We start from the raw sequence: 19,834 nt of genomic DNA, 5'->3' as shown, positions 1-19,834 counted from the left end.
CAAATGCTAAATTACACCAAGGCAGCAGGACAATATGCAAGAGCAGGACTTTGCACAGTAAGCTGGGCTGTATGATCACAGTACTCATCTAGTCGTTGTGGGGATTAAACCAATTACTGTATGGAAGTTGCCTAAAACAGCGCCTCATATACAGTAAGCCTTCAAGCAGCGTTAGTTCTTATTATCATTTTTTTTTTCAAAACGTGGTTCAGACTTAAAAAACTTAATGTGCTGCCTTAGAGAAAACAGATGCCGTTTTCTAAGGTGCACATAATTGGAAATGTCTCCTAATCTCCCCCCACACACCATATTTAATTGTCAATGAAAATAAGAGCCTTGACTGCAAAGGTCCAAACATGATTTGTTTTGTTTCCCACCTCCTTCTCACATCTTAAATTTGTTAATTAAGCTTTGGATTTTGAGTGGCCATTTTGAGATGCATAGTCAAACTCCAGAATATCTCCATGCAAAACATCTAAACTTGGATTTCTCAACAAAGCAGTGACTACGGATGCCAGCTGGCATTTCTAAGGAGTCTCCCCCTAATGTCCACCACCGTCTGCCATCTCAGGTGTCTTTCTTGCTCCACTTTGCTGTGCCCAAACGATCTTGCTTTCTTCCTTACTTGACCCCAGGTCCTCTGGAACTGAAGTCGAGTTCATTCGACTTCACCACTGGTTTCCTTCATCACTGATGTCATCTACCAGCCTCCTTCCCTTAGTAGTTGATAACTTTAGGAACACTTTCATTATCAACTCAATACCCATGAAGGCCACCTTTTGTGGAGGGTCTTCCGTAATCAAATGGATAATTGGCTCCATCATTGGCCTTCTAATTCCTGGACTGCCTCACCTTCAATTTTTCCTCTGCTGGACCTTGGCCGTGTACTCACAGTCATACCTTTATCCTTGTCTTTACTTCCTGTGAAATCTTGATTTTTGAGCATTTCTTTCTCCCACTCACCACTGGCTCCTGTCCTTCCCACACAGCTATTTTAATATTCTTATTTCAGCATTTCATTGACCTCAGTGAAATGGACACTCTGTGTGTAGCCAGTGTCTCCTACATGTTCTCACTTTACCTACCTTAGACTCCCTGGTTCATCACTACCAGTCCCTCCAAGCACCCTTAACTCCCCTGCTCTCCCTCCCACTTTCCCTTCCTCTCCTCCAGCTCCTCAATTGTCTTTTTTAAACCTACAGTGTTTTATTAGTTTCACATGTACAATGTAGTTATTCAACAATTCCATACATCACCCAGTGCTCATCATGACGCGTGCACTCCTTAAACCCCATCACTTATTTTACCCATCCCCACCCACCCACCTCCCTTCTGATAACCATCAGTTTGCTTTCTGTAATTGAGTTTATTTCCTGCTTGGTCTCTCTCTTTCTTTTTCCTTTGCTCGTTTGTTGTTTCTTAAATTTCATATATGAGTGAAATTATATGGTATTTGTCTTTCTCCGACTTCTTTCACTTAGCATAATACTCTCTAGCTCCATCCATGTCATTGCAATTGGCAAGATTTTGTTATTTTTATGGCTGAATAATATTCCTGTGTGTGTGTGTGAGAGAGAGAGAGAGAGACTTTTTTTTTTAATCTATTCATCAATCAATGGAACACAGGCTGTTTCCATATCTTGGCTATTATAAATCATACTGCTATCAACATAAAGGTTCATGTATCCCTTTGAATTGGTATTTTTGTATTCTTTGGGTAAATACCCAGCAGTGCAATTGCTGGATTGTAGGGTGGTCCTATCTTTAAGTTTTTGAGGAATCGCCATACTCTTTTTCATAGCGACTGCACCCGTTTGCAGTCCCACCAACAGGGCACAAGTATTCTTTTTTCTCCAAATCCTCGCCAACACCTGTTTGTTTCTTGTGTTGTTGAATATCTATTCTCTTCAAGCTATTCCAAAAAATAGAAAGAGAAGGAAAGCTTCCAAATTCATTCTATGAGGCCAATATTACCTGGATACCAAAACCAAATAATGACACCCCTAAAAAAGAGAACTACAGGCCAATATCCCTGATGAACATAGATGTAAAAATCCTCACCAAAATACTAGCAAACGGAATTCAACAATACATTAAAAAAATCATTCACCATGATCAAGTGGGATTTAATTGGGGTTTGTAAGGGTGGTTCAATATTTGCAAATCAATCAATGTGATACATCAATAAGAGAAAGGATAAAAACCATATGATCATTTCAATAGAGAAAAGGCATTTGACAAGGCACAACATCCATTCATGACTAACAAATAAATAAATAAATAAATAAAAGAAGCCAACAAAGTAGGTTTAGAGGGAACATACCTCAACCTAATTAAGGCCATCTATGAAAACCCACAGCTGACATCATCCTCAATGAGGAAAAAGTAAGAGCTTTTCCCTTAAGGCCAGGAACAAGACAAGGATGTCTATTCTCACCACTTTTATTCAGCACATTACTAGAAGTCCTAGCCACAGTAATCAGACAGCAAAAAGAAAGAAAAGGCATCCAAATCGGTAATAAAGAAATAAAAAGCAAAACTTGCACTATTTGCAGATGACATGATACTATATAGAAAATCCAAAAGACTCCACCAAAAAAAACCACCAAAACTGCTGGAAGTGATAAATGAACTTAGTAAACTCACAGGATACCAAATCCACGTACAGAAATCTATTGCACTTCTATACACCAATAATGAAGTAGCAGAAAGCGAAATTAACTAATCCCATTTACAACTGCACCAAAAACTGTAAGATAGCTAGGAATAAACCAAACCAAAGAGGTGGGAGATCTGTACACTGAAAACTAAAAACCACTGATGAACAAAATGGAAGATGACACAAAGAAATGGAAAGACATTGCATGCTCATAGATTGGAAGATTTCTACAGTAGCCTCTTAACTTATCTGTTGCTGCTATGCTTGACCCCATGGACCATCCACTTGATATCCTGGTATTTGCTATGCTGAAACTAATTTGTGGATTCCAGTCAGTTAGTATAAAATCCATTATACTGGCCTGCAAATTCCTATAAGAATCTGAAATCACCTATTCCTCCAACCTCGTGTTACTTTCTCCTGCCTGCTCTAAGTACTGCTCAGGTTTCTGCAAACCTATAATATGACTCATCTGGGACTCTTGTGAAAAGTACTAATTCTTAGTGACCTCCCCTTGCAGACTTTGATTAGTAGGTTTAGGAATCTATATGAGAATCTACTTTTTTATTTTAAAGATTTTTTATTTATTTATCTGACAAACAGATTACAAGTAGGCAGAGAGGCAGGCAGAGAGAGATGGGGAAGCAGGCTCCCCGCTGAACAGAGAGCCCGATGCGGGGCTCGATCCCAGGACCCTAAGATCATGACCTGAGCCAAAGGCAGAGGCTTTAACCCACTGAGCCACCCAGCACCCCGAGAATCTACTTTTAACAAGCGCTTCATGTGACTCTTATCATAAGACACAGACAGAGCCTAAGAATCTTCCACATAGCATTCCAAGGAAATCCTATCAATTATTTAGAATTGGGAAGCAAAATGAAACTCATTTTCCATTTTTGGTCCAGGAGAATATACAGTCAGTGGCCATCTACTACACTAAGCCATGGAATTCTGGGAATGCAGTTTATGTGCCAAAATGCCCTCATATTCCCATAATTTTCTGGGTGGCACAAGTGCCACTTTGTGCAGACTCCTGTGGATGAGGTTGAAGAAATGGTTATCATCAACAAGGGGGCAAGGAGGAGAAAGTGGAGTAAGGCTTGATGCTCAACAATGTACAAAAAAAAGAATGTGTCTGTCTCCCTGGGCTGTGGTAGGACAAAATATTCCTAAAAGGTGGAGAAGAGAAACAGGACAACCAGCCAGATACCAGTATAGAATATGTGCGAGAAACATTTTGGTAGGTGAGGTCAGGACTCCGTGAGCTCATAGGCATACAAGCTCCTCAATGCAACCAAAATCTAAACCACAATAAACATTTAGCTTTGCAACTAGGTATTTGCAAGCATTAAGATTGACAGTGTAACATTTTTTGTTTTGTTTTGTTGCAACAGAGTAGTATTTAACTATGGCTTTAATAACAAGTTTAATTTCTCAAATTTTAGGGGAACTGTCATTTCCTGTATATAAAATTTTAACTTCAGTCGTCTAGTGACATAGTTACAGGCACTGGGATCCTCCATATCAAAGGACATGTTTTTCTCCCAGAATCTGTAACTGAAACCGAAAACTGCAAGCCTCCTGGTGTCCCGTATGAAATTGGATCACAAGCCAGAGTAGTGCTTTTCCAACATGTACAGACACTGAAATTCCCTGGGTGGGAGCTTCAGAAACCCTGACTCCTGTGCCCCATTTCAAGACTGGGATTTCATTGCTGTTGGGTGTGGCCAAAGTGTGGGATTTTTAAAGATCTGCAGGCTATTTAAATGGGTAGGCAAGTTTAGGAACCACGGAGTAACTGATTTTGAGCATCTATTTGAAACCTCAAACATATGGATGGTGTAGAATTTGGGTTTATACACTAAGTTTAAGTCGAGATGATGAGATCAGTTTGACTAGATTTATCAAGTTGTAACCAACCCAGTTAGGGACCTTATTTACATAAAACCAGAGCAACTGATGAGAAAGTCAGTTAAGGCAGTTATGTACACAAGGTCACATACACACAAATTATTAATGTTCAGAACAACAGGATTTTAAAGCAGTTGTGTCAAATTGAGTATATATCTCCAATTAGAGTTGATTGATAAAACACAGAGCTCCCAGCTAAATCTTAATTTCCGATCAACAAATAATTTATTAATGTAAGTATCTCCCATGCAATACTTGTGACATCTTTCTACCAAATGCTATTTGTTGATCTAAAATTCAAGCTTAACTGCATGCCTCATGTTTTTATTTGCTAAATGCGACAACCCTGGCCCAATTTTAAAGGACTGACCTGAGCACTAATTCAGTATTGTAGGACACCTCAGGACCAAAAGGAACCTTAGCCTCTTACTTATTATGTATTCTCATTTCTGAATTCCATTGCCTCGGTAACTACGTCAAGCTCTACCTGACTTTGTCTGTGCTAAGGATCAGCTGTACCTTATTCTGTCTCTTCTGTCTTCTCCGGAGCCGCAGAAACTCCTTGTGTTGCCTGGAGACAAAGTTCACTGCTGCATACTCCAGCAAGGCTGCAAACACAAACAGAAGGCACACCGCCATCCAGATGTCAATCGCTTTCACATAGGAGACCTGAAAGAGAGAGAAAGAGAGAGGAGGGGGGCACTGTGAAAAGTTGTGGAGAAAGCGGATTCCTTGTGTTGTGAGAAGCAGAATACCTCATTTTCCTTCATCAAGGATTTTCTCTCCTTTCCTTAAGAGAGTGCTTAAGCATTTTCCATTCTGCTTGCAGACTTGGGGCTGAGCAGTGAAAATGACATGCCCTTTGCCCCAGGCCCTTGTTCCATCTCTCCCAGTCTAGCCCATCTGCTCGAGTAGCCTCATCCTTGAGACCAGCTCCAAAGATGACTATAAGAATTTCCTTAGTGGAAAAAAAAAAAAAAAACACCAAAATTTTGAACCTGTTTATTTCTTTCCATTTTCCCTTTAATATTTAAAAACTACTATAATTAAGGGGCACCTGGGTGGCTCAGTGGGTTAAGCCACTGCCTTCGGCTCAGGTCATGGTCTCAGGGTCCTGGGATGGAGCCCCACATCAGGCTCTCTGTTCAGCAGGGAGCCAGCTTCCTCCTTTCTCTCTGCCTGCCTCTCTGCCTGCTTGTCATCTCTCTCTATCAAATAAATAAATAAAATCTTAAAAAAAAAAACTACTATAATTAAGGTAATCCCAAAACCTGGATGAAAAATAAGTTATGTGTGGTTTGGGGCCCTTCCAATAGCCATTGGTAATTTCCATCATTCTATTGATCCTGACAATGAATACCCACTTCTAAATACTTTTAAGCTATCACAATTAAAAAATATCCAACCCAAATAAAACATCAAGGCTCTGGTCTTGGGAAGGGATCTGGTTAAAAAGCAAATTTTATTACACTTCAGTGGTTGGCTGAGTGTTTAGTATACCTTAACATTTGAGAAATGGGATTCTGGAAGCAAACAGGTTTTACTTGTAATGGAAAGTGCCCCTCATCTCACCTCATTTCCACTTATTTTTTAAAATTACTAGATGGTGTTGTAACCTCCTAGACCCCAGACTACAAAGGATGCTTATCAAACTGTTAGCTGAATGTATACTATCTAACTCTGAAATTTTTAAAAAAAGATTTATCTAGTTGAGAGAGAGAAAGGGAAAGCACACAAGCATTGGAAGGGCAGAGGAACAGGGAGAGAAGCAGACTTCCTGCTGAGGGGGGAGTTACTGAAGGACTCAATCCTAATGAGCCTGAGATCATAACCTGAGCCAAAACCAAGAGTCCGACGCTTAGCCAACTGAGCCACCCAGGCACCCCTAGATCTAACTTTTAAATAGGGTTTCCAAATATTTTTATATCAGCCACTGAGTGTTTACCAACCAGTATTATAAACATTTTTCAAAACTTTTTTTATTGTGTTATGTTAGTTACCATACAGTACATCATTAGTTTTTGATGTAGGGTTCCATGATTCATTGTTTGCATATAACACCCAGTGCTCCGTGCAGTCCGTGCCTCCTTCATACCCATCACCGGCTCACCCATCCCTCCACTCTCCTCCCCTCTAAAACCCTCAGTTTGTTTCCCAGAGTCCACAGTCTCTCATGGTTCACTTCCCACTCCAGTTTTCTCCCCCTTCATTTTTCCCTTTCTTCTCCTAATGTCCTCCATGCTATTCCTTATGTTCCACAAATAATTGAAACCACAGGATAACTGTTTTTCCCTGCTTGACTTATTTCACTCGGCATAATCCCCTTCAGTTTCATCCCTGCTGATGCAAAAGTTGGGTATTCATCCTTTCTGATGGCTGAGTAATACTCCATTGTGTATATGGGCCACATCTTCTTTATCCATTCATCTATTGAAGGGCATCTTGGCTCTTTCCACATTTTGGCTATTGTGAACATTGCTGCAGATGACATAATGCTCTATGTGGAAAACCCAAAAGTCTCCACCCCCAAATTACTAGAACTCATACAGCAATTCAGTAATGTGGCAAGATACAAAATTAGTGCACAGAAACTAGTTGCTTTCTTATGCACTAAAAATGAAACTGTAGAAAGAGAAATTAGAGAATTGATTCCACTTACTATAGCACCAAGAACTGTAAGATACCTAGGAATAAACCTAACCAAAGAGGTAAAGGATCTATACTCGAGGAACTGCAGAACACTCATGAAAGACACTGAAGAAGACATAAAAAGATGGAAGAGCAGTCCATGCTCATGGGTCAGAAGAATAAAACATTGTTAAAATGACTATGCTGCCCAGAGCAATCTATACTTTCAACACCATCCCAATCAAAATTCCAATGGCATTTTTTAAAATGCTGGAACAGACAATCCTAAAATTTGTATGGAACCAGAAAAGACTCTGAATCACCAAGGAAATGTTGAAAAATAGAGCTGGGGGCATCACGTTGCGTGATTTCAAGCTATATTACAGAGCTATGAATACCAAGACAGCATGGTAGTGGCACAAAAACAGACACATAGACCAGTGGAACAGAAAAGAGAGCCATGATATGGACCCACAAGTCTATGGTCAAATAATCTTCGACAAAGTGGGAAAAAATATCCAGTGGAAAAAAGACAGTCTCTTCAATAAATGGTGCTGGGAAAATTGGACAGCTATGTATAGAAGAATGAAACTCCACCATTCTCTTACACCATACACAAAGATAAACTCTAAGTGGATGAAAGACCTCAATGTGAGACAGGAATCCATCAAAATCCTAGAGGAGAACATAGGCAATAACCTCTTTGACTTGTTTCACGTCACAACAACAAGCAACTTGTTTCAAGACACATCTCCAAAGGCAAGGGAAACAAAAGCAAAAATGAACTCTTGGGACTTCAAGATAAAAAGCTTCTGCACCACAAAGGAAACAGTCAAAACAAAGAGGCAACTCACAGAATGGGAGAATATATATGCAAATGACACTACAGACAAGGGGCTGATGTCCAAGATCTATAAAGAACTTCTCAAAGTGAACACTCAAAAAACAGATAGTCAAGTCAAAAAAAGGGCAGAAGACATGAGCAGACACTTCTCCAAAGAAGATCTACAAATGGCTAACAGACACATGAAAAAGTGTTCATCATCATTAACCATCAGGGAAATTCAAATCAAAACCACATTGAGATACCACCTTACACCAGTTAGAATGGCAAAAATCAATAAGACAAGAAACAACAAATGTTGGAAAAGTTGTGGAGAAAGGGGAACTCTCTTACACTCTTGGTGAGAATGCAAGTTGGTGCAACCACTTTGGAAGGCAATGTGGAGGTTCCTCAAAAAGTTAAAAATAGACCTATTCTATGGCCCTGCAATTGTACTACTGGGTATTTACCCCAAAGATACGAATGTAGTAAAAAGAAGGGCCTTATGCACCTCAATGTTCATAGCATTTTATCTATATTTTCTAACCATTATAACAACTGTATTGCCCCCAATTTCTGATGAGGAAACTGGAGTAGAGAAGGGTTAAATTATTACTCAAGGTCACAGAGCTAGTTAAATGGCAGAACTAAGATTGGAATTGCATACCAGTCTGACTGGTGGATTTCCTTTCCACCCAAGTACAAACACACTACTAGGATTATACAGTTTATATCTTACATTTCTCTTTGACCTTTAGAGTGAGTATTTCTTACATCATTTAACTTTCTTCTAAATCATGCTTGCTTAATGGTCCAGACCATGATGAATCATTTTGTATTACAGGGCAGCTAGGCGATTTGTAGTTCTATTGTTTGCTACTATAAACTTTGGGGCTATGAATATTCTCCCCCCCCTCAAAATATTGGCTGTATCTCTGATTACTTTTCAGATCAGTTTTTAGAGTGGGATTATGGGAATAAATGATAAGAAAACTGGCTTCTGACTTGGGAAGTTAATAGCAACACGGCGGGTATAAAAGCAGAGGCTCTAGAGTGAGATGCCCAAATAGAGGACTATACCCTGTTCCTGACTAACTCTATCATTTTGCCAAATTGTTAAACCTCTTCCTGCTTCCCATCCTTGTCTGCATAATAGGGACAATAATACCTATCTCAGAACTATGTGGTGAAGATCACTTAATATGTGCAAAGTGCTTCAAATAGTATCTGTCATAGAATAAGTGCTATATAAATGTTTGCAATTATTTGTCTACATAAGGGTGTGATTTTGTTAATGGAGAAATTTTGGAAAAGACAGAAAGATCAAGAAAAATTTTTAAAAAATCACCTATGATCCTAATATATTCCAATTATTATTTTTAAGGTTACCACCTGCTTTATACTATTTGTCTCAGTCAACCTGATCTACTGGTCAGTCCCACACATGTTGTGACAAAGTGGTCCAGCACTTTCTCATTTCCAGCACTTTGAAGAGATCACCCTTCCTACCTGGGATGCTCAGTCTCATTCTTTCTGATTCACAGAATCCTTCAGGACTTGACTCAGGTGCCAGCTCGTCTGGGAAGCCTCTCCAACCTTCTTACTTTCTCCCTTCTGGTTTAGGAGCCATTTTTCTTTGCTCTTTCATCATTCTCTGTTGAACCTGTCCCTTCTTACTCCATGAACTTCCCTGGTCCCACCACTAGACCATAAGCAAGTTATTTATTCATTTTTTTGAACAGGCTATGTGTATTATTAAATCTCTGTATCACCAGCACAGGACCTAGCAAATAATGAGTAAGCATTAGATATATGGAATGGATGGATAAAGCAATGATCGAATGACAGTAGGAATGACAGAAGTATCGGGCCATCTTTCCATCTCTGTATTAAATTTCAACAATTCTACGCTATGTAACATTACCCACACTTGCATGTATTTGATATTTCTAGGAGTAGACTGTCAGTGCATTTTAATTCTCTCAGCGCACTTAGCATGCCTGGAATGTTTCTTCCCTTAATAAGCAGTCATTTGTCTCGTGTTTGCTCTTCTGGAGCAATCCTGTTCCCCTGTAATTTGTCTTATATTTGCTCTTCTGGAGCAATCCTGTTCTCCTGTAATAATAGAACATTACCAATCACAGCATTCCCAGTTATATATTATTCAGAAGGCCCATAAATGTTTTAAGATCCAATAATGAGAGGTATTTGTCAGTGCCTGGTAAATGTCCATACCACAAGCGAAGTCCAGTAGAGCTGACCGTCATTCCTCCCCTTCGTGGTGTTTACAGCATTTAGTAATTTGTAAACCTTTTCCCCGTCTCATTCTGGCCATCAGCAGGCCAAGCACGTATTTGGCTTCTTTTATAGCTGCTCATAAATGAGTCCTTTCAGTCTCTTAATCATTTTGGTTGGTCTCTGAGTTGCCTCCAAATCATGAACATCTTTCCAGCATTGAAGTGCTGGCATTAAATGCATTATTCACACGGATTTAGAGGGTGTTGTGAGACATCTATTACATATGATGTGATGCCCCTCGGTGCTGGTCTCTGAGGATTGAAATGCCTTTTTGCTGCTTTTACCCAGCTCTGAAGTCAGATTCGCTCTCTTTGGCTGCTAATCCCTAGACGTTGTTAGCTCACATCTTCTCCTGTCACATTCTTTTTATGATTCTTGGGCTTACGTGATTGCTTCCTGAACTACTTTACTACAGTCTTGCAAAAAAAAAAAAAAATAGTTTTCGAAGGTAATTAAGCTCTCAAAATGCTATTATGACTCACTGAGTTGGTATGTTTCCAGGCATATTTAATTCGGGAAAATAAACATTGAGGGCCTACTATGTGGAAGGCACTGTAGCAGCTGATGGTGGGAGGTGGGGCGAAAGACACAAGGATAACTGAGATGCTCATTGATACTTCCCAGTGGTCCTTCAGAGGACCCCATTTACACCGTGCTCCAGAAACTGTAATTCCCATGCGTCACGAAGCAGCGAATTATAGTCTATGGGTCAAGTCTGACCTACCACATGTTTTTATAAATAAAGTTTTATTGGAACACAGGCATACTCATTCATTTATGTATTGTCTACGGATGCTTTCACACTAAAATGGCACAGTTGAGTAGTTGTGACAGAGCCCATATGGCCTGCAAAACCTCAAATACTTACTTCGTGGTCCTTTACAGAAAACATTTGCTATCCCCTGACCTAGACTGTGGTGGTGTCTGATTTTTCCTGAGGTTATACATCATAGTAACACTGCCTGGTACTTGAGAAATTCATGGTCTACTGAGGGAGTCAATCATGTGCACATGTAACTGATACAAAGTAGATGGTCCCCTGTGCCAAGGTGAAAGAAAGACCAAGAGGCTGTTAGAATATGGGGAGGTTGATGTTGACAGGGAGGATCAGAAGAGGCTTCATTCTCCAGTGATGTGGCATTTGACTAACGGTTTGTGGAAAGCCAGGACTTCGGTGGGTAGAAAGAGCTAAAAAGCAAAGCCACAAAGATGGGAGGGTCAGTGGGCTTGGGGATCGTGAACAGCCTCGTAACCAGGATATGCTGCTAGGTACCTGGGAAGTGCAGGGTAGGGTGTGAACATATAGGCTGGGCCAGCACATGGAAGGCCAGGCCGAGGGGGTTGGGTTTCAGACTGCTTGTAAAGATAAGCTGATGATGGTTTTGAAGTGGGTATAGATGTGTAAGTCCTTTTCTAATTATCCTGCTGTTTTTTGTCCTCAAAAGCCGGAGTCTGAGCAATAGCAGACATTTTCCCTCCTTACCAAAATTTGCCTTCCTTCCTCTTGCCACTTTCAACTCTGTGCAAGGCCCGTTCTCTTCCAAGCTTTCTAACAACATCTCTGAATCCTTTGCTGGATCTTCTATTTGTAATTTGTGTTCCTTGAACTCTACCTCTTTGGTTTTCCCTCTATCTTCATGTGCTCAATGAATTCATCCACTCCTCTAGTTTTGTGTGTGTGTGTGTGTGTGTGTGTGTGTGTGTGTGTGTGTCTCCATCCTATAGCAGAGATTGGCCAAGTTCTCATGAATCCCACTTCGTTTTCCTGGGACACCAGTGAGAGATCTGCCACTTCAATTGGATCTCTAGTGCAATGTGGGCAGAAGTGCCCCTTCAGGTTGTTTTTCAGAGTCCACAGTCTCTCATGGTTCACCTCCCCTTCCAATTTCCCTCAACTCCCTTCTCCTCTCCATCTCGCCTTGTCCTCCATGTTATTTCTTATGCTCCACAAATAAGTGAAACCATATGATAATTGACTGTCTCTGCTTGACTTCTTTCACTCAGCAGAATCTCTTCCAGTCCCATCCATGTTGCTACAAAAGTTGGGTATTCATCTTTTCTGATGCAGGCATAATACTCCATAGTGTATATGGACCCCATCTTCCTTATCCATTCGTCCGTTGAAGGGCATCTTGGTTCTTTCCACAGTTTGGCAACCGTGGCCATTGCTGCTATAAACATTGGGGTACAGATGGCCCTTCTTTTCACTACATCTGTATCTTTGGGGTAAAGTTTTGAAGGGGCGGGGGGTGGGAGGTTGGGGGAGCCAGGTGGTGGCTATTAGAGAGGGCACGGATTGCATGGAGCACTGGGTGTGGTGCAAAAACAATGAATACTGTTATGCTGAAAAGAAATCTAAAAAAATAAAATGAAATAAAATTAAATTAAATTAAAAAAGAAATGCCCCTTCAGGGCCTCTAAAATCTCTCATGATGTCCTTATGATTTAACCCCTCTGCAACCGCCCTGAATGTCACTCATTTCAGATAGCAGTGCCCAAAGATGGTAGAAGCCTTGATCCCTGGAAGACCCAGGGCCACCCACTATACAAGAGACTATAATTTGAGTGAGAAATAAACTTTCATTGTATTAAGCCACAGAGATTTCAGGATTTTGTGTTTCCAACGCTTCCAAATCCATCATTCAGTCCTGACCTCTCACCTCTCATTCCTGTGCTAATTCTAAAATGCCTACAGTTAGTATTTACAAAATCAAACTCATTAAACGCCCCTCCTTCCCTTTCATTTGCTTTTAATCATTCTTCCCACTAGCAAATGTGGTTTCACCATTGGTTCTTTTCTTGCCTTTATCTCTATTATTCAATCTGTTGTAAAAACTCAACGTTTCTTTCTGCAGAGTACCCTGGGGTTTACTCTTTTCTCTCCATTTTAAAGATGTCACTACAGCCCTGGCCATCCATACTTAAACCTGATTATTAAAACTTCCTGACTGAGCCCCCCGCTCCCTGTATTCAGTTCTTCTCCTTGGAAGTTTATCCTTTTGCTTCTGCTAGATTAAATTTAAAATGCCAATTACATTTTGCAGCACATCTGCTTAAGAACAGCCGAGGCTGCCTATTATAGGCTCTAGTATCCAAGATCTCTCACGGTGTGTGTCCACCCTAGTTAATCAATCTTATTCCACTCTTTCCTAACATGAACCTTGTACTTTGTTTAAGCAATTCTGCTTATCCCTGAGGGGGCCAACTCCATTCCTACTGAGAACACCAGTGGTTCATAAATGGGTGTGATTTTGCACCCCAGGAGACCTGTGGCAATGTCTGGAGATATCTGGAGTTGTCACAACCAGGGGGAGGTGCTTCTGGTGTCTGGGAGGCTGAGGACCAGAATGCTGCTAACTATAACACAGAGAACAGCCCCCACAATGAAGAATTATCCAGTCCCAAATGTCAATAATTCTGTGGTTGACAAACTCTGAGATGGAGAAAGCAAGAACTCCCCAAGCCCAGGCATCTATATCTAGTCTAGTGGTTCCCCACTGGGGACAATATTATTCTGAGAAGACATTTGACCATGCCTGAAGATGTTTTTGGTCATCCCAACTGGCGAGTGGGGTAGTTAGAGGCCGGGGATGCTGCTATAAATGGCCAGCAATGCATAACACCATCCCCATGGCTTAGAATTTGCCAGCCCCAAATGTTAATAGTGTTAAGGTTGAGAAAACTTGGCCTATATATTTCTGCCAATGTAGAAACTCTTCCTGCCTTTCCTCTACCTGTTTACTTCCAGATAATTCCTCAAGGAGTAGCTCAAACTCCATCTCCAGAGTGATGCTTTCCCTGCCCATTCTAGTCCACAGTGGTCTTGCCTATCTTTAGGATTTGTGTTACACTTACAGTTAGGATTGTACAGTTTAGTCTTCGCTTCATGTATGCAAGTTTTATCCACCCAACTAAAGTGTATGATACTGGACCTTAAAGACCCAGTAATGTCTTTTGTATCTATGCCACCAAGGACAAGTCTTTGAGCATATCATAAGTGTCCCATAGTTTCTGTTGATTGACAAGTGATCCAAGCCATATATAAATTCAGATTCCTTTCACAATCAGTGCTTTATATGAAGGATCCACCTACCAAAACAAAAATGAGAACAACAAAAATTAAAAGGAAAAAATTAGCTTTAGTCTTTATAGGTGATAATATCCAGATTACTCTTTATTTATTTGCATTAAGGGAAAGAAGCATACGTATTAATTTCATGACTTTACAATTGATGTAGTTTGCAAACCTATTTTGTGAAAAAGTAGAGCTAGTCAAATGGGATAGATTTTTGTGGCACTAAATAAACATTGATCTGGTATTCAAACACATCGCCTAGATGGTGGAGTTGATCTCATTGCTCACTTGTTTTGGCATCATGTTGACATTTCTTGGAGATGTTTTGCATCACTGTTCTTTTCAAGATTGTCTTGGCATTTTTTGAAAACTTGGGCAAGTTTTCTTTTTTTTAAAAGATTTTATTTATTTGTCAGAGAGAGAGGGAGAGAGAGCGAGCACAGACAGACAGAATGGCAGGCAGAGGCAGTGGGAGAAGCAGGCTCCTCGCTGAGCAAGGAGCCCGATGTGGGACTCCATCCCAGGACGCTGGGATCATGACCTGAGCCGAAGGCAGCTGCTTAACCAACTGAGCCACCCAGGCATCCCGCTCAAGTTTTCTTGAGTTAAATTTTTTATTAATGGTTTACTCAGATCCGTTTCAAAAGTGAAAATCAGGCTATGAATTTATTTACTTTAGTCCCATAATTTGTTTTGTTTATATTTGAAAACCTACACCATATTCTATGTCATGAAGCTGGTTGCTTAGGGGTTAGGCCATTTTCTACCTAGGGTTTATCCTCCGCACAGAAGAGTGAATCATCATTGTATGATGATGTCCATACAGCTTGGATGCCCTCTCCATCCTTCATGGGCAGGTCACTCTCCTGTGACAATTTGTCAACAAAAATATATCCATTCTCAGTTTCTAGACTGACCACAGAGAGCTATGACGTTCCTCCAGCAGACAAGTAAGGAGGGTTAGTTATGAACACATATGGAGAGAAATTCCTTACAGTAGAGAAGAATCACAAATGACTATGATACTATTTTTTTTAACTAGGCTCCATGCCTAGTGTGCAGCCCAACGTGAGGCTTGTACTCACTGTGAGATCAAGACCTGAGCTGAGATCAAGAGTCAGACCCTTAATCCACTGAGCCACCCAGATGCCCCCCAAGTATTGTTTTTTAATAGAAAAGAGACCAAATGGATTCATAGGGCAATCTCAAAATACTGAGATATTTTTCTTTCTTTGAGTGGAATGGTCTCTCACACCCACCTGCCTGAGTCAATGTTTATTCTCAAACTGTACATATAAACCGTTGCTAAACCAGAATAGACACTTTTCTGCTATGTACAGTTCAATTGCTTCTTACCTAATTTAGAAGGCAAATTTTTAATTAACCCTTGTTAATGCAACTCTTAAAATGACAGATACCTGTTGGTCACAGTAACCTGACTTGCGCTTTTATCATGTGGAGCAGAAGTCTTTGGTAACTCTAATGAACTTGTCTTTCATCCACTGCCATGAAGTATACCACCACTCTCTCCATCCTCATTTTATGGGAGAAAATAATTTTATTAAATGCATGTCTAAATCTCATACAGCTGGTAATCAACCATAGAGGAAATGAGAAGTCTGGCTTCAACTTTCTGTTTTGACTCTTACCTACATTCAGTCACTGTAAAAATATCATCAGAAAAATATAGACAGTTGAATTAATCCTAGTGCCAAAGATTCATGGCATTGTACAGTTTTGTCTTTATAATTTCATTGCCAAGTTGCCATTTTTGTTGCCTAATTAAAGAGCTCACATCTGCTGTTTAATGCCAGGAAAATCAGATTTCCTTGGCAGAGAGGAATGGGAGCAGCACCAAGTACTGAGCCCATCACAATGTCACTACCCTTGCCCCATTTTCTCTCCATATCTTAAGCTCTTGCCGGGTTCTGGGTAGAATGTTGAATAAACACTCTTGCAAAGGTGTTGTTTGTAGAAACAGCCATTGGGTGGCAGTGCCTCCAAGGCTGGTATCTGCAGGAGACAACTAGAAAAAAATGGTACTCTTAAATCACAAAACTTTCGTAAGGACAAGCCTGAACAACCTTCAGGGACCAATTTGTGTGTTGGGTGGCACACAGGCTGAGATAGCTGATTATTTCCAAGGAGGAGTAAGTTTCTCTCCATTATGGTGGTCAGCAGACTGTTCAAAGTAGCTTGCCAAAGCCTATGACCACGTTGAGTTTTTATGGGTGGAGAGGTTAAGGGAAGGGTAGAACTGCCAGGCCCAGAATAGATAAGGACTATTAGGTGGTATCCACTGTTAGAGGGACCAGAGGGATGCCCTGTGGCAAGGCACCCCCGAGTCTGTCAGCCTTCTGCCAACGTAGGCATTTGGGGAAGATGCCAAGGTGTGGAGGGAGCAGCCTCTGGAGGAAGAAGAAGCAGGACCAGGGGACATATGCTTCTCTGTGTTTGTGTTTGCACGTGTCTTATCACATTCTCAGCTCTTGCCTGGAATACTGATTTCTCCCACAGTCTACTTCCTCAGTGCCACAAGGGCAGTACAGTACATTCTCAAACAAGGGCAGAAATGAAGAGGGAGTGGGACCTGGGAGAAAATTGCCCACTAATGGAAAAAAAAAGAGCCCCAGTGAAGAAAAGAGCCAATTCGATGATCTCAGTGTTAGAAAGACAACCAGCAGCTTTCTGGTATGTGTGTGGGGGGGTTAATAATGAAAGGATTCTCCACTTCACAGATATTTGTGTGGTCAGTGTGTGTGTGTGTGTGTGTGTGTGTGTGTGAGAGAGAGAGAGAGAGAGAGAGAGATTGGGAAGACTATGAAGATGGGAAGAAAGAAAGGAAAGGAATAACTTCAGAGCCAAGCCAGCTTGGATTCGAATTCTAGCTGAATGACCAGTGAATTTGGGAAGATCTCTTAATCTGAGGAAACGTCCGTTTCCTCATACTGAAGTAGGGGCCCAAGGATTCCAGTGTCACGGGTTCCCTGAAGGACTGAATAAGACACTATATAAATCTTAACACTTATTTGGCAGATTGCAGACCCTCAGTCACACTGGTTGGCCAAGGATGAGCTCCTGAAGCCATTGTGAAACTCAAAACTTGCATATCTCAAGGCGGTTTTCCCAGGAGGAATAAATATAAAGTAGAATTTGTTATATTTCATGTTCTGTGCATGCATTAAGACCTTTTCTGTATTTTTACACAGCCCTATTTCAAATCCACATAAGCCAAGTTCACATAAAATGGAACCTCACTGTATCATGCTTAGTGAAATATGTCAATCGGAGAAAGACAACGATCATATGATCTCCCTGATATGAAGAAGTGGAGATGCATCGTGGGGGGTTAGGGGGGTAGGAGAAGAATAAATGAAACAAGATGGGATCGGGAGGGAGACAAACCATAAGTGACTCTTAATCTCACAAAACAAACTGAGGGCTGCTGGGGGGAGGGGCAGTATGGAGAGAATGGTGGGGTTATGGACATTGGGGAGGGTATGTGCTATGGTGAGTGCTGTGAAGTGTGTAAACCTGGCGATTCACAGACCTGTACCCCTGGGGATAAAAATACATTATATGTTTATAAAAGAATAATTTTTTTTAAAAAAAGATGAAAAAAAAACTACCCAATAAAAATTACTTCCCTAATTTGCAAAAAAAAAAAAAAAAAAAAAAAAGGAACCTCACTGTAGTGAGTACAAGGCTTACTTACATAGGGATAGAGGAATGTGTCACAGGAGTTGGTAGGTGCTGTTACCAAAACATGACAGCAAACCACCAAAAAGCCTGCCACAGCACAGCTCTAGGAGTTCGCTCCATTATAAAGATAAGGACACTTCAGTTGACTGACCAGCTACCACAATCTCATGGCCAAAGAGTGGTGGAGCTGTTCTTCCCATCTACCTGGCATGATTCCACACTCCTGCTTTTTTTTGGCTCACGGACCCCTGTGGGAACCTCCCTCTCTGGGGAGTGAGGCAGGAGAATTACTCACAGGCTGTGATTTCACCAGATGACAACATCTGGTGTGAAAGAGAGGGGGAAAGGCACCTGCGGTAGGGCAGGCACCTAGGAAACGGCAGTACAGTCACGCCTGCAGCCGTGGAGACACTACGAACAGGAGAGTTTAAAGATAAGACATAACCACTCTGTTCTCAATTTGCTTTCTTGGTTGGCAGTCAGTGCTTTTTTCACTTCTTTATCCGTTCCCTTATCCACCCCACCCAGGTTCAAAGTTCAGCCTTGTGAGCAAGGAAGGAGAAGCGGGAGAAGGTTAGTAGAGAGAGTCCAGTCCTGTTCTTTGGAGTAAGGCTGAGTGAAAGGCCTTGGAATGATGGTCAGGGTTTATCGTGACAAAGGTTTTCTCCAGCTTTCCATCTTGTGCTCCCCAGGGAGGAGTCTTGATGGGAGAGGGAGTATAGAAAAGCTGAGATATCCCTACCTCCTAGACTGGACTTGTTGGCAGTGCTCCCTAGAGTAGGCTGAGGAGGCCAGATCAAGAAGGCAGCCCCCATCAAACATCTCACCCTGACCATTTCTGAAACTCAGAACATTGGAGCCAGTGGGTAGGCCGGTGCTGAATACATGCAGGCTTCTCATCGCCCCGCAGCAATCGTGATGGTGGACTCCTGATTCATGTCCACTTCTGAGACGATCAGTAGGTAAGAGCGGTGAGGAATGGCTGATTCTGGACTTTAAAATGGTGGCAGTCTTAGAAACCCAGTTCGACCGCAATTACAGAGAAGCCACTTCCTCGAGAAAGCCTAGAATCCTTCCATGACTTCAGGGTACGAGAGACTTCTCCCAGTACAGACCATCCCCACAATGTACCTGAATCATCTGAGCGCTGGGATGCCATGTCCTGGGGATAGGAACAAGTGTTCTTTTGGTAGAGGGACAAAAACTATTCAAAGACTGTTTCACAGCTGAGGACATAGTGTGAGATGATAACTGAATGGCAGAGCCCACAGTAGCTGCGAAGTTTACCACCCAACCCCTGGCTCTGTCCTTGTACTTGCATGTGAGCTCACAGTGGAGGCAGCTGGCCAGTGGGCATGTGTCTATGATAGAAACTTGACAGAAACCTTCCCTTCTTCGCTTGAGACTCTGAGCACTCCTGCCTGATGCTTGCTAACCTGAGGCCCCCAAAGCTGAGCAGCTGTGTACTGTTTCATAGCATTCAAAGTAAAACTGAAATGGAAGAATTCCAGGCCCCCATCAGTTTCCAGGTAGCATGTGGGGAGGAGAGAACAGGAAAAGGAGCTACAGTTCCATCCAGGGTTGAGAATGAACTGATACAAAAGCCACTGGCTGGGCTGGTGATTTCAATTTTTGTTAGTGTAAATTACCAAAGAGCTGGCCTCTACGGTATCCAGTTCCTGTAGCCTCGCAGCTTTTCGATGCGATCAGCTCTATGGCTCTCTCCTCACCACAAAAC

General features: G+C 41.5%; 1 protein-coding gene across 2 annotated transcripts in view; it reads right to left on the bottom strand.

Moving 5' to 3' along the window:
• GLRA2 (glycine receptor alpha 2) overlaps positions 1-19,834 on the bottom strand; it is a 180,349-nt gene that overhangs the window by 32,507 nt on the left and 128,008 nt on the right. For both annotated transcript variants that reach the window (XM_059158385.1, XM_059158386.1), the window contains exon 8: positions 5,090-5,239. In XM_059158385.1, the coding sequence (XP_059014368.1) occupies positions 5,090-5,239 (150 nt within the window). The remainder of the gene's footprint in view (positions 1-5,089; positions 5,240-19,834) is intronic.

This window comes from Mustela lutreola, chromosome X, assembly GCF_030435805.1.
Source record: "Mustela lutreola isolate mMusLut2 chromosome X, mMusLut2.pri, whole genome shotgun sequence".
Taxonomy (NCBI): domain Eukaryota; kingdom Metazoa; phylum Chordata; class Mammalia; order Carnivora; family Mustelidae; genus Mustela; species Mustela lutreola.
Note: the sequence above shows the minus strand (reverse complement) of the source record. Positions and strands in the feature narration are given on the sequence as shown.